The sequence below is a fragment of the Empidonax traillii genome, unplaced genomic scaffold, assembly GCF_003031625.1.
Source record: "Empidonax traillii isolate 1590-97213 ecotype Southwest subspecies unplaced genomic scaffold, ASM303162v1 scaffold356:size572493, whole genome shotgun sequence".
Classification (NCBI taxonomy): Eukaryota; Metazoa; Chordata; class Aves; order Passeriformes; family Tyrannidae; genus Empidonax; species Empidonax traillii.
In genome coordinates, this window is record NW_020955549.1 from 355834 (window position 1) to 369709 (window position 13876).

Genomic DNA, 13876 nt, shown 5'->3' on the forward strand with positions numbered 1-13876 from the left:
AATGCGCAGGCTGGAAGGTGTAAAGACCTTCCCCGGTTCTTCGTTCGCGAAGAGACTGGCCATTATTATTATTCACTGTGGGACTGGAGAAGTGGAGGGATGGACATCAACCTCTCCTGTCTGAGCAGGGACAGCCCCCAGGGAATGGCTGGAGCTGTGTCAGGGCAGGCTCAGGGTGGATCTCAGGCAAAGGTTCTTCCCCCAGAGGGTGGTTGGCACTGAACAGGCTCCCCAGGGCAGTGGGCACAGCCCCAAGGCTGCCAGAGCTGCAGGAGGCTTTGGATGATCCTCTGGGGCACAGGGGGTGACTCTTGGGGCTGGGCCTGTGCAGGGTTAAGGGTTGGACTGGATGATCCTTGTGGGGGTCCCTTCCAGCTCAGGGTGTTAATAGAATCATGGAATGGGTTGGGTTGGAAGGGACCTTAAAACTCATCCAGTACCACCCCCTGCCATGGCCAGGGACACCTTCCACCAGCCCAGGTTGCTCCAAGCCCCGTCCAACCTGGCCTTGGACACTTCCAGGGATCCAGGGGCAGCCACAGCTTCTCTGGGCAACCTGTGCCAGGGCCTGCCCACCCTCACAGGGAAGGATTTCTTCCTAATCTCTATTCTAAACGTGCCCTTTGTCATTCTCTTCTCTGATTCTCACTCCTGAACAGGACATGTGCACGATGGGATGGGGAGGAAAGAATGAAGGGTGAGAGGGAGAGGTGGTAGAATTGGGCTATGATAAAAGATAGACATTTCTAAAAATTTGGGCTCGTGTCTTCTCAGAACAAAAGCAACCCTCTTTTAAACCTAGCAGAGGTTTAAATAGCAGATGCGACTCATTTTGAGATTTCCCCCCTTCCAGCAGCTCCCAGCCCGCGTCACGGGGATGGCTCCGGCGGCGGGGGGGCTGTGCCTGCCCGGGATCCCCCGGGATGCTCCATCGGGATCTCCCGGAAGGGCTGTCCGTTCCCGCCGGCTGTCTGTCCGTCCGTCTGTCCCTCTGTCCCCGCTGTCTGTCCGTCCGTCTGTCCCTCTGTCCTCGCGGTCCGTCTGTCTGTCTGTCTGTCTGTCTGTCTGTCCGTCCGTCCCCGCCGGTCCCCGCTGCGCGCCCGCGATTCGTGGGGTTGGTTTATCCTTCCCCCTCAGCTCCCTGGAAAAGCGCGTTGGGAACAAGATAAGCACAATCTGCTGTGCGAGCGGGAGGGTCTGAGCTCCTGCCTGTCTTCTTCTTCTTCTTTTTTTTTTTTTTTTTCCCCTCCCCGTCACAAGAAACCCCCAGTTCCCGAGGTGCCGCAGACAATGGAGCTGATGCGCTGGTACAGGAGGAGCTGATTAACACGGGGGAAAAAAAAAAAAAAAAAAAAAAAAAGGAAAAGGGCAAACGCTTGCAGCCCTACGTGCTGAGAGCACAGCTCAGCTGTGGGTACCGGGCAGTGGTGTCAGAGCCCATCGAGCTAATTGCCTGCATTCTCCGAAGTTCTGGGAGCTCTGAGGATGCTTTCCAAAGCTCCGTCAAAGCCCGGAGCTGGAATATATCCACGTTGTTTGTCCAGAGGGCTCTTAGAATGGCCTAAAATAGCCAAAAGGAGAAGTGGGATTTCTGTGTGAGAGCAGTTATCCCGTAGGATTGGGGACTGGAGGGAAGATAAACCGCGAGCAGGATCAAAGAGCGCCCATGAATTTGTCTCCTTTGTGCCGCTGCCTCTTTGTATGAGCGGGGGGCACTGGGAGCTGCAGGTGCTGAGCCATGTGCGGGGCTGCCTGGTGGCACCGGGGGCAATTACACACACACACACTCCAGCAATAAGGAGAGGAGTGTGTTGGGCTGGATTTGAGTCATTCAAATCGTAACAAAAAAAGTCTTGTGTTGCTCAAACCTCGCTGCGGAGCGCGGGCGCAGCGGCAGAAGGGCTCGAAAATGCTGAAGTTGAAGGCCTTCTGCTTGGATTACTGGCAGTTTTTATGTCTCCAGCCTCTCCACGGTTTCTATAAAAGGTAAGAAAACATTAACTCTGAAATGCTTTTCGGCACATGATGCCACCAGTGCTTTCCCTTGCTGTGTTCTGCTCTCTTGCTGGAAGGCAGGGGAGAAGGGAGTGGTAGGGAATTAACGAGGACTTGTGACAAAGATTGTAAAGCTGCTTTTTTTTTTTTATTGCATTAATTATCAGCCACTGTTGTCTCTGTGCATGCAGATGTGAAGGTGATGGTGCTGTTTGATTTTAACATCTACTTAAGGTCATCTCAGCTAAGACTCAGTACTTTCTCTGCCCTGATATTTTATCCTTAGGCACAGCAGTGTGTGACTGTAAACAGCACTGGGAGATTAATTGAAATGTCATGGAAATTTATGTAATGCAGAGAGGATCCTTTTTTTTTTTTTTCCCTGAGATATTTAGTAATATAATAGTTCATCGTTCATCTCCCTCCCGGCACAAAGTGCACATCAGAGTCATTCAGAGCAATGGGCACTTCACTTAGGCAGGTCTGACACAACAGCTGAAATGATTGATGGTGAATGGGAATCGTAAAGAATGGGGTCTGGGTGTCAGATGCATTGAGCTTTGCCTATTTAATGGAACAGCAAAATAAGCAATTCCATTTAGCACGGCCCTGAACTTCCCCCGATGCTTTTTAACACTAAACTTCGGGTTTCTTGCTCCTGATTTCCGCTGCTAAGCAGAGGGAATCAGATGGGTGTGAATTTTCTCGGGGGGGGAAAGTGGGGGATCCCTTCATTGTTAGCCAAACCCATGCCATGCTTTAAACCAGGATTCCGTCCTTGTTCTGTACACTTTCTGCTCTGGCTACCTATTGTCAGCCTACAGAAAGTGCTTTGTACTAAATGCTAATTACAGTTGAATTTTTCATGCAGTGACTGAAGGCTGGAGAAGGGAACTGTTCCAATCTTTTTCAAGGTTTCAGGGGTGCCCTGCACTTTTCTGGCATTGAGTAATATAGGGCCCTCATCTGTGACCATTGGCTTGTGAAGTTTCAAAAGATAGCTTTATTCTCCTCTTCTTGAAGCTTTTCACAGATTCCATTTCCAAGCCAAAAAAATTTCCAACCTAGTCCCGGCCCATTGTGATGTTTTCCTTGCGGGGAAACCATCTGAAATAATAGAAATGCGGCCAGACTGTTTTGACACAAATAAATACAACTAAACCCGAGCTTTATGTCTTGGATTCCTGGCAAAATCCCAGCTTTGTGGCAAGTGAATTGCTGTAGAGTTATTCTACATCTCCTAATGGAAACCTCTGCAATAGGTCAGCACTGGCCATTTATTTTCTTCCAGAGAGTTAATTTATTTTCCATCAAAACCTGGAGGTACTTGAGCCCTGCTCCTGCAGTGTGTTTGCATGAACAGAAGAAAAAAACAGGCCTTAAGCACTTAAATATCAGATACTGAGGCACTTTGCTGTCATCTTTTTGTGAAAATTGAAGGCAAGTTGTGACTTTCTCACATGTGAAACAAAATAATTAAAGCACAGTGACAAACAAGCACGAAAAGCAGGTGCTCAGAATAACAAAACTTAAATGCAAGGAAGTTCATATGAAAAAGAAAGAACAAAACTTACTTTCAATTGCTTTTTCTTAGTAATTGTGGATTGTTTAAAGTTCTCTTGGAAAAGAGCCCGGGGCTGTGGGGAGGTTCTGTGTGTGCCCTGTGTATATATTTCATATTTTTGTGTATGAAATGAGATCACCAAAACAGGACCTGAGGAGCGTTTCCATTAGGTCAGTCTTGCCATGTAAATTTTTAGTATTCTCATGAGTTACTACTCTGTGGGGTGGGGGAAGATGTGTGGGCAGGAGCAAACTTCAGACAGCCCTGTGTGACACTCCCTGGTGCCACCACCGTTCCCTGGTGACCAGCCGTGGCTGCAGGTGATGATGTGCAATGAGGAGTTGTGGGGGGCCAGCACTGACCCCCTGAGCCCTCCCCATGTCCAGGGGGTGTTGTGGCTGCAGGAAACCCCCCCAGAGCAGACACAGGGATGCTGTGGAACAGCTGCCCAGCTCCCACTGAAGCCACATGGGGTGACTCAGACGCTCCTTGTTGGCCACGAGTGCTCTGCTCATCACCCCTCGTGGCCTCAGCGTCCCGGCAGGGTTTAGCAAGCCCTGTGTGACACGAAATGTGACTGTTCTCTTTCCTTTTGTGGACTGTCTGACTTTTAGTTTCAGTTGCAGTCAGTGCTCAGAACTGTGGTGAGTGTTTCTTGTTGCTTCAGCAGCTCTGTGACATTCTGCTCCTCGCTGGGACACCCAGCTGTGTTTGTCAGCTTTTGTTACTCAGGGAATTCTTGTGGGTTCATGTCCAGGGAAGGGAACGGAGCTGGGGAAGGGGCTGGAGCGGCAGGAGCGGCTGAGGGAGCTGGGGGGGCTCAACCTGGAGAAAAGGAGGCTCAGCAATCCCTGACAGGAGAGGGGAGCCGGGGGGGTCGGGCTCTGCTCCCAGGGAACAGGGACAGGAGGAGAGGGAACGGCCTCAAGTGTTGAAAACACACAGATGTGGCACTTGGGGACATGGTTTAGTGGTGGCCTTGGCAGTGCTGGGTTAATGGTTGGACTCAGTAATCTCAAAAGACTTTTCCAGCCTGAGTGATTCTATGTCTGTTGCCTGACCTGGACAACTCTGATTTATATATAATTTCATTTTGCACTGGGATATCTGTGTAACTGTATAGATATGTACATATCTGTGTAACTGTATAGATATGTACATATTTGTATAATTTTTATCTTGCACTGGCAGCCACTTCCATGGAACTGTGATATGGAAATCCATGGACTTCAAGAGAAGTCTGTGCAGGGTGCTTTGGGTGCTGCAATTCGTCTTGCACAGCACATCCCCCCTGAACACAGGGAGCGGTGGGACAGGGCTGGCACATCTGGGAAAGGGGCTTCTTCCTCCAACCCTTGAGGACAAGACTCCACTGAGAGGCTCAGGTGGGCTGGGAGCAGGATGGGGGGCAAGGAAAACGAGCCAGCCCCTCTCCCTGGCTGTGCCAGAGTCGGTCAGGATGACGGGACAAAGTAAAACCAGGGCAGTTTTTCAAATATATTTATGTATACGAGGTAAAAATCCAATTGCAGAGTATGTGGAGTGGAAATGCATGTGGCATTCCTCAGGAGAAGCCCAGGTAAGGGCAGACACCCAGCCTAGAGAGAGGATTCCCTAGGATTTGTTCTCTCTGTGGGGTTGGGAGGATGATTGTCTCCCGCTTTACCTCAAGGATTATTATAAAACCATGTGGCCTCAGGTTTAGCATGTGAAAGTGAGGATTTTCCTTAGCCAGGGGGGTAAAGCCTCGTGCTGTGCTGCTGCCAGCTGGTGTGTAATAGCCCAAGCAAGAAATTGTTACCATTAGCATTGCATTAAAGATCAAGCATAAGGTGAGAAAATGTGTGACTGGGCCGCTGTAATCTGTAGATTTTTCCTCCCCCAGTGTCTTCTCTCATCTCGTTAAAGGAAGAGTATTTTAAAAAAACATAACGAAAATGCCAAGTTCACAAAGGCCACCTTATTGGGATCCTTTGCTTGCCAAGCACAGCAGTTTTCAGATTATTTCCTCTCACTTCCAGTTTTCCTTTTGGCCTGTCTAAATGAGGCACTTGCAGAACAATGAGGGCCATTTCTGAGGAGCCTCTGATTCCACCCCCACGGAATGGGCAAAGTGGGAGATGACTGCTTTTTTTTGAAGCAGGGATTAGTTGAAATCATTTCTGCCACCCCTCAGCTGGGACTCACAAGCCCAGCACTGGGGTTCAGGAGAGGTTGAATCATGTGCTTAAACCCATCTCTGGGCAAAATAGGTCTATATCTTTTGGTGTATGATTCATTCCCATGAGGCTGTTTCAGTGCTGATTATAAATGAAGATGCTTTGATGAATTGGCTTGGTAGGAGCGGCTTATTGCTGCCATGCTGGAATATCACAGGGTATCGGAGTGTCAGCAGCTACTTAAAGCCACTCTGATATTGCTGCACTCTGCAGGGCAGCTGCAGCTCATCCTCTTTGCCACTCTCTTATCCTAGAAAAATTTGTAGCATTTGAAGCCATTAAAGGAATTGCCTGCCTTAATTTAGATGCTGTTTCAAAGACAGCACATGGGCTTTAGATGATCTATGCCAGGGTTGTCCTCCAGGTTAACTCTTTGTTAAAAAGAACGTGCTTTGAAAGTCTTTGTTCCTCATTTCTGGTGGTAACAGCATGGCCTCTGCTGTGGGGTTATGTGAGGTGGGTTCAGATGAGCTGGATAAACAGGCCCAGGGCAGTGCTGCTGCTTCCTTGAAGGGAAATGCAGCATAAAAAAAGCTGCAGAGCACTTGCTGGTCGCTCGTTCCTACAGAATTGAATTCCTTATTTAAAAACGGATTTAATAAGGGTGGAAAAGTTGTCTATACAATCCTATAACCCCATATTCCTGGAGGCAGTGGCTGTATAGTGGTTACAAACCTCAGTAACAGCAAGTGGGGGAGGGGAAATATCCTTAAATTCACGTTCATGAGAGCAGGGAGCTTCTTGTGCTCACTTATGGGCAATGATGTCGGTGGGTTTGTGTTTCTTCTTGCTATCAGTTAAAGGATGAGCTCCTTTGCAGTACCTCAAGAGCAAAGTGTGTGTGGGGGGGGAGAAATTACTGGAGCTTTGCCTTGAACTTGCATGGAGAGTTCACCATATATGTTGTTAGAAACAAACAGTTTGCTTTCACTTGACAGTGACTTCATCCAGAGCAGGGCTGAGTCATGGCCTGGAGTCCAGATCTCTCTCCAGAGGATCCTCCTGGCAACGCTCCTGCAACTGCAGAGCAGCTGAGAGCTTCCCCCACCTCCCAAATCCCCCACCCTCTGGAAGCACAGCCTGCAAACAGCACAGATTGCAGCATTCCCACAGTCAGCAGAAAAATGATTAAGAGGAAACCCTCAAATAAATACACGAAGTAGCAAAATGCCTTAAAAGCCATCAGAGGATTTGTGTGCGCTCAGGGAAGCGATTCCAAGTTGAGAAATTTAAATGAAAATACATGAAATACCTGCTAATCTGGTGGAAGCCTTCCTTGGAATGGTTCTCTGGATCTGGAAGAGTCTTTGTGCAGGTGTTCAAAGTGCGTTGTGCAAAATGCCTTAAAATCACACTTCTGGTTTGTCTCAGCTTGCCAGGCTGTTCTTCCTCCCATCTGATGGGTTGCCTTGACTTTCCATGCCCTGTTAACTGAGTTCTGCTGTGGGATGGGGCATGGCTGAGCCCAAATTGCACAGATCTCTGGGGCTGCCTGGTGCCTGTCCCCTTCCCAGTGCTGCAACTGGGTTAAACTGGGCTCCAGAGCAGAGACAGTTCTCTGTGTGCATGCCTGCCTCTCCCTGCCTCTCCCCTGCAGCCTCCACTACATCCATTCTCCAGGACTCCTGAAACTTTCCTTTCCTCCACCCCTTCCCTCTCACACCCAGGAACCAGCTGGGAGCCCTCAGGTTCTCCCTTCTCCCCACTGGTACAGATTTGAACCTTCCACCAACAGCTTTGAAGTCTGATGGGGTTGTGAGGATCTGGGAAGCTGTGCTGGGGCTGGGGGGTTCCTGCCCTTTAGCTGCCTCCCTGGAGCTCCCAGGCTTTGCCAGGCTCTTCTTTGCCCCTGCAGTGTCCCCTGTGCTCAGATGCAGCTGATGGGCAGCCCCTGGAGCAGTCCCATTTTAATTGTGCCTCTGGCTCAGTGCCCTGCAGAGGGGAATTGGAAGCTTTCTGAGTTCCCTTTGATAGTCATCCAAGACTGAGTCACAGAAAAGGGAGTCTGGGAGCACAGCGGTGGCCTGGAGACATCCAGGGAGAAGCTGCAGCTGGAAGGGTCCTGGAGGGGCCTCTGTGAAGGATCCTGAACTCTCCAGCGTGCTGGGGATGAGGGGGATGCCCTTTATCAAAATGCCAGGTTCAGGCTGGGTTTGTTGAGCAGAAGGAGGGGGGTGTGCATGACACTGCTGTCAACTCCCAGGAAACGGGAAAAATCAGAAAAGGAAGTTTCAAAGGGAAGGAAAGAGAATACAGTGATGGCTGAGGAAAAAAAATATGTGGTGAAGATATTTTATTTAAACCCCTTCTCTAAGTCAAAATGTTGGTGGGTTGCGAGTTGAAGGTTTAAAGGTGCCCTAAGTTGTCCAAAGAACCAGAATGCTTTTCAGGCTAAAAATTTAAACTCCATCTATTTGTAAGGCTCCTTTCAATCCTTAATTGGTAATAGCTGTTGTATAAGGGGAATGCTACCTAAGTTAAAAATAGGTCTGGGAGCGCAGGGACAACCCCAAAGCAGGCAAACTCCAACAGTCACATTTTCCTTTTGTCAAATGACTGTAAAAATAATGTACATCAGAGCAGAAATTATGTTAAAATCTGGTTTGTGACCAGATTTCATCCTGGTAAAAACTTCAGCAAAATAGAAAATGGTGTTCTTCACCCTTGAAGGCTGCAGCAGGCCCCTTTCCCTGTGGCGGGAGTGTTACACTGCCCTGATTTAGGCTGAGCCTGGGCACAGCCAGAGCACTCAGACTATCTTAGCTGCATCCCTGGGAAGTGATGCACCATTCAGAGCAGGGCCTTTACCCAAAACCGGCTCAGATAAGGTGTCCTGGGCGCTGATTTTCTCTGAGCCACCTCGTCCTAACTCTGGTGACACTCTGGGCTCCTCTCCCCTCTGAACCCTCTGCTTATCATCCTGCAGGCTCTGCTGCCAAATAGGAATGAATCTCCAGAGGGGGGAGAGTAATAGAGTGTGAGGCTCCAAATTAAGCACTGCCTTTCTATTAATATCATTTAAAAGTAACACAGCACCTACAGCTCGTAAAGGAACCTCAGCTGTAGCATTTTTAAATACTTAGAGTGATTTATGTCCCTCGTAATATCTTTGCCTGCAGCAGCTTTGTTTCCAGCGCAAAAAATAGAAAATAGATTAAAAGCCTCCAGTTCCTCCAGAAACGGCCTAAAGTTGTGCCAGGAGAGGTTTAGGTTGGCTATTAGGAAAAAGTTCCTCCCTCAAAGGGCTGTCCAGCCCTGGCACAGCTGCCCAGGGCAGTGGTGGGGTCACCAGCCCTGGAGGGATTTAAAAGCCATGTGGATGTGGGATAACCTTGGGGACATGGGTTAGTGGTGGCCTTGGCAGTGCTGGATGTGATGAACTCAGAGGGCTTTTCCAAACTTAATGATCCTGTGATTCTTTTCTGCCATTACCTCCCTACCTTCCCTCCAGCCTTTTTTTTTTTTTTTTTTGAAAGGATTCCTAAGTGCTCTCCATCACTGTAGTTGCTCTGGGTTCTCTTAGCAAGCAAAAACATTGGGAGAATCCTATTCTTGTTACTCAGAGAGGTGGTAGGTGCTTGGCAGTGGCCAAGTTGAGAGCTCTGACAAACTTCTGGTGAATTTTTCGCAGCGTTTCTGTGCTATTGATTCTTCCGGTGTTTTTTTTCCTGCCCTGCAGCAGCTCCCTGTTCCTGTGCACAGCCAGCAGAACAGAACCTGGGGGGATCTGTCAGGCATTTCGGGCTGCCTTGGTGCAACCTCACAAACCCACCTGCATCAGCAGCTGCAGCAAAGCTCCCCTGCAGCTGAGCAGGCTCTGAATCCTTTCTGCTGACTCTGAAATTCAGGCAGGGCACCCACCTTCAGCTGCCTCCACTGTGTGCTCAGCTCCCACGAGCAATTGGAGACTGCCCGTGCAACAGAACCACCTTTGATTAGGGATTGTGGCTGTTTGGATTAAAGATTTCCTCCTGAAAGAGGTGCAGAGTGTTTTGCAAAATTGAGAATCCCTTTCCCTGTTTTACAGGCAGTAAAACGTGAGAGCAAGAGGTCTGGTGTGTCCACTTGATGTAGAAATGTGGAAATAAATGGGGGAAAACTAAGGAAAAAGTGACCTTCTGATGCAGGGGCAGCACCTCGTGATTGAGCCTAATAATGCATCCAGTGAAAATAAAACAGCCACTCAGTGTCACAGAATCCCAGAATTGTTTGGGTTGGCAGGGACTTTAAATCCCATCCCATTCCACCCCCTGCCATAGGCAGGGACACCTTCAACTAGCCCAGGAACACCTCCCATTAGCCCAGGGTGCTCCAACCTGGCCTTGGACACTTCCAGGGATCCAGGGGCAGCCACAGCTTCTCTGGGCAACCTGTGCCAGGGGCTCCCCACCCTCAGTGTCACCTTCCTGGTGTCCTGGGGAGGCACACTGATGCTGAATTTGGAAAAACCAGTGCACTGAAGTGGGGAGCAAGTTTGGAAGGAGGCAGAACTTCTCCTTGGACCTTGGCAGGACTGAAGAGAGTTTGTGGTCCGGGAACCACGAGCAGGGCACTGTCCTGGCTCCAGACACACGTGGCTGTGGACAGTGAGAGCTGTGCTGCAGGTGCTTGCAAGCAGGGAGTAGCTGATAAAGGGTTCCAGGGAGTACAGTGGGAGGAAAAAAAATCAGCAAATAAGTATTTGTGTGTGGGGAGTTGAGCACAGGCCCACGCACCGTGGGGCTGGGTGGGGGCAGTGATGTCCGGGGAATGGAATCTGTTGTTTCATTGCGAGGGGAAGAGATAACTGAGGTTTTCCTCACCACACCCAGAGAGGAGGAATAAGCCAGGCAGGCAGCAATGGCTCCAGACAACCCTGCAGCAACCCACAGGCTCGGCATTGCTGGGCTTTTCGGGCCAAACCTGAGCGTGGGGGATCAGCACCGGAGTCATGACAGCAGGTTGTGGTGGATGCACAAGATGGAAAATCCGCGTGGAAGACACACACGGCTCCAAACGGCCCCTGTGGGGCTGGGACTCCACTTGTCCTACAGGGAGAGCAAACAGGGCTTCAAAACAGTGAAATCATTTGATATGCTAATGTGGGACACGGTGATGTCACTGGGAACAAAGGGGAGCAGAGTAAACAGCCAAGACAAAAGAGAGTTACTGTCTTATTGCTCCTCTGGTCCTGAAAAAAAGGCTTTTCTGAACAGGGAGAAATAGCTGATCTGTCCGTTTTCTCTTTGATATCCGTTCTGTTACCTCCTTGGTAATCATCTTCTGGAGGAGCTGTTTTCAGAGGAGGCAGCCCAGCATGTGAGACAATTAGCAGCAGGTTTGATTAATCACCAGCTCTTCACGTCTGGGTGTGTGCAGGAATCAGCAGCACCCGCGCCCTGGCACGTTTCCCCCTGCCCTCCTGAGGCTCTGCAGGATCCTGGGGGTTCAATATTCCCCTCAAATATCATCTCGAGGAGCATTTCACAGCAATCCCTTCTTCAGATTTGCACCAGAATAAGCAGCATTTATTTACAGCTGAGATTTGATCATAAAACTAAAATACGAGTCATATTAGCTCATTATGAGATTTGCAGCGTGTGCAGCGTTTTCTGGATGGATATTAAATAATATATATTCCCTGCAGAATAATAATAATAATATAATAATATAATATTCCCTGCTTGCTTAGAGGAGGGATACCTTCATTTGGCCAGGTCTCTTTGGGACTCATGGAGCAAACTCAGCTCAAGAGCTGAAACAGTCTCTACGCTATTTCATAAATATTCTCATTTTCATGGGAAATGCTGCAGCAATGATTTAAAAAAACCCAAACAGCACAAAACCCACAAAACACACCCTCCCCCAAACCACCCTGCAGCATCTCACCTCTGCCCCATGATGCTTTCTTATTATTTTCATCCATTTGGACATTGGCTGTGCACAGATTTGAGAAATGGGGATGAAGGGGGTGATGAAAACCCCGCTCTCTTGCAGATCTCGTCCCCTGAATCTATCTTTAGAGACAGATAAAAATACTGTTCCTGCCGATGTTGGTGCTGTCAAAATATTGTGACTGCGAGGCACTTGAGGCGTGTATAATCTCAATATATCAGTTCCCCTGGAGCCTCAGGTAGGAGCTCAAAGGGATGGAGTTGACACAACTGAGTGTGCTGTTTGATACCTTTGTACTGCACTGAAAAGAAACTACTGGTTTTATACCCTTTATATAATGGGTTTATTTATGCCAAATGAAGTAATTCAAGTGCACGCAGCACAAACCCCAGAAAGTCTCTCTTGTAGGCACTTCATCTCTCCAATCAGTGGGTGAAGGTGCTGGACAGGGTTGAGCTGCTCTGCCTAAACTGACGTAGCTTTTTCCACCACTGAAATGTATTCCAGTGGTTAAGAACAGATGTATAAGTTTCTAATGTAATTTTCCTTCATTAAACCTATTGATTTAAAATGTAAAATCCACCGTGGAGCTGGGTCTGACTTTTTTTTTTATGAGCCCTCAATAGCTTGCTCCAGGAACCATTATCAGAAACTCCAAATGCAGAATATATTTCAGAATAGTGGGAGCAGTCACGAGATCCTGGATAAAATGGTCATATAGAAAATGGAGTTACGCAACAGAAAACAGTTAATCATAAAATCACTCTGTTCTGTGAAGAACTAGCGTGAACTTCGTTTCTTGCTCAATTAAGTTCCATAATATAAACATGGATCTGATGCCTTTGATCCAGAAGAGCCCCTGATAATGGTGCTGTTGACCTCTTTGCAGAGGAGAGAGTGTGGTCCAGTGGGCTGAGCGAGGGCTGAGGGAGCTTTAATCTGTCAGAGCAGCAACTGTGACTTTCAGGGTGGTCTTGGAGACACCAGGGCAGGATTTAAAACGCTCGTCCCTCCAGCAACAATAACGAGACTTCTCCAAGGTTGATGCCATGTGAGTGCGTGCTGGGGCTTAAATTCTAGTGAAACTTTAGGCAATAAATGCTGTGTGCTTAAACGTACTCAGCACAGCAAAAGGATTCCATGTGCATAATCAATATGGTTTGGTGGTTTTTTTCGGTCCGTTTGGGGTTTTATTGTAAACCAGATTTTGCCATTTTATTTTCGCTGTGATTTCCAGGCTGAGTGTCATAGCTGATATTCACTGCTGAAAGCCATGACTTCGCCTGTGCTCGAATCCAGCTTTGGAAAATGACTCATTACTTTTTTTGGCACCGAAAAGTTTATTACAGTACACAAAAAATTCTCGCAAACAGCTGAGAGTTTCTCCAGCCCGAGCCATTTGATGTAGTGTGTATTTGGTGAGCATTCCCAGTGCTCATAAGGGATTTTCTAGGGCAGTGTTACTGGGCTGGGTTTTTTTGGTTTGGTTTTTTTGGAAGTGAAATAAATTAGAATAACTTGGTGCAGGTGCTGCATAGGTAGGGTTTTCTCGCCGGACAACTTGGAGCAGTGTTAGAGCTTTCTGAGCAGGCTCTAATAATCCCTTCTGGCTTGCAAATAATGTAAACAGCGAATCTTGTAACTCCCGAAGAAAGGAGTAACCCGAGAGTTCAGATGGAAAGCTGCCTTCTCCCGGAGTTCATGTGAGTGGAGGTCGGAGGAATCCCTTGGAAATCCTGAATCAGTGCTTGGCTGCCTCCTGAGCCCTGGACTAACTGTGCCGTGTGCTGCTGGGCTGACTCGCTCCCCGGGCTGCTTGGAACCTCTTTCACTTTGCAAACACGTCGGGGGAGGTCATGAAGGGGGATGGCAGCGCCATGTGGAACCTGATGTGGAAATACTGCATTTCTGTCAGGACCATCAGGTACGGTGAGAAGGTCTAAAGCTTGATTCGGGGGCTAAGTCTGCAAAGGGGGTGTGTAAGAACTCGCTCCTGCACCCTGCAGGGTTAACTCTCAGGAGGCTGAGAGGAGGCTGCATTCTTGTTTGTCCTTATACCAAAGCTGTGAAAAGAAAAATCCGGGGTTATTACCAAAAAATCTTGAAGCAAAGCGGAGTTTTCGTGATTTCAGGGTTATGGAAATACCTCTGTCTCATTTACTCTTGGAAAAAACCTCTGTCTCATTTACAAGCAGAAAAAAGAAACCTTATTTTAGTGAATGAA

The 13876-nt window shown here is 48.4% G+C and overlaps 1 protein-coding gene across 9 annotated transcripts in view; it reads left to right on the forward strand.

The window, feature by feature from the left end:
* The window catches only part of IQSEC1 (IQ motif and Sec7 domain 1), a 316957-nt gene that overhangs the window by 178159 nt on the left and 124922 nt on the right, over positions 1-13876 (forward strand). The window contains exon 1 of one of the 9 annotated variants that reach the window (XM_027892542.1): positions 1498-1986. The exons of 7 other annotated variants lie outside the window; for them this stretch is intronic. In XM_027892542.1, the coding sequence (XP_027748343.1) occupies positions 1910-1986 (77 nt within the window). In that variant the 5' untranslated portion in view covers positions 1498-1909. Of the gene's footprint in view, positions 1-1497; positions 1987-13401; positions 13577-13876 lie in introns of those variants that run through there. One more of the 9 variants, XM_027892544.1, reaches the window with a different exon arrangement.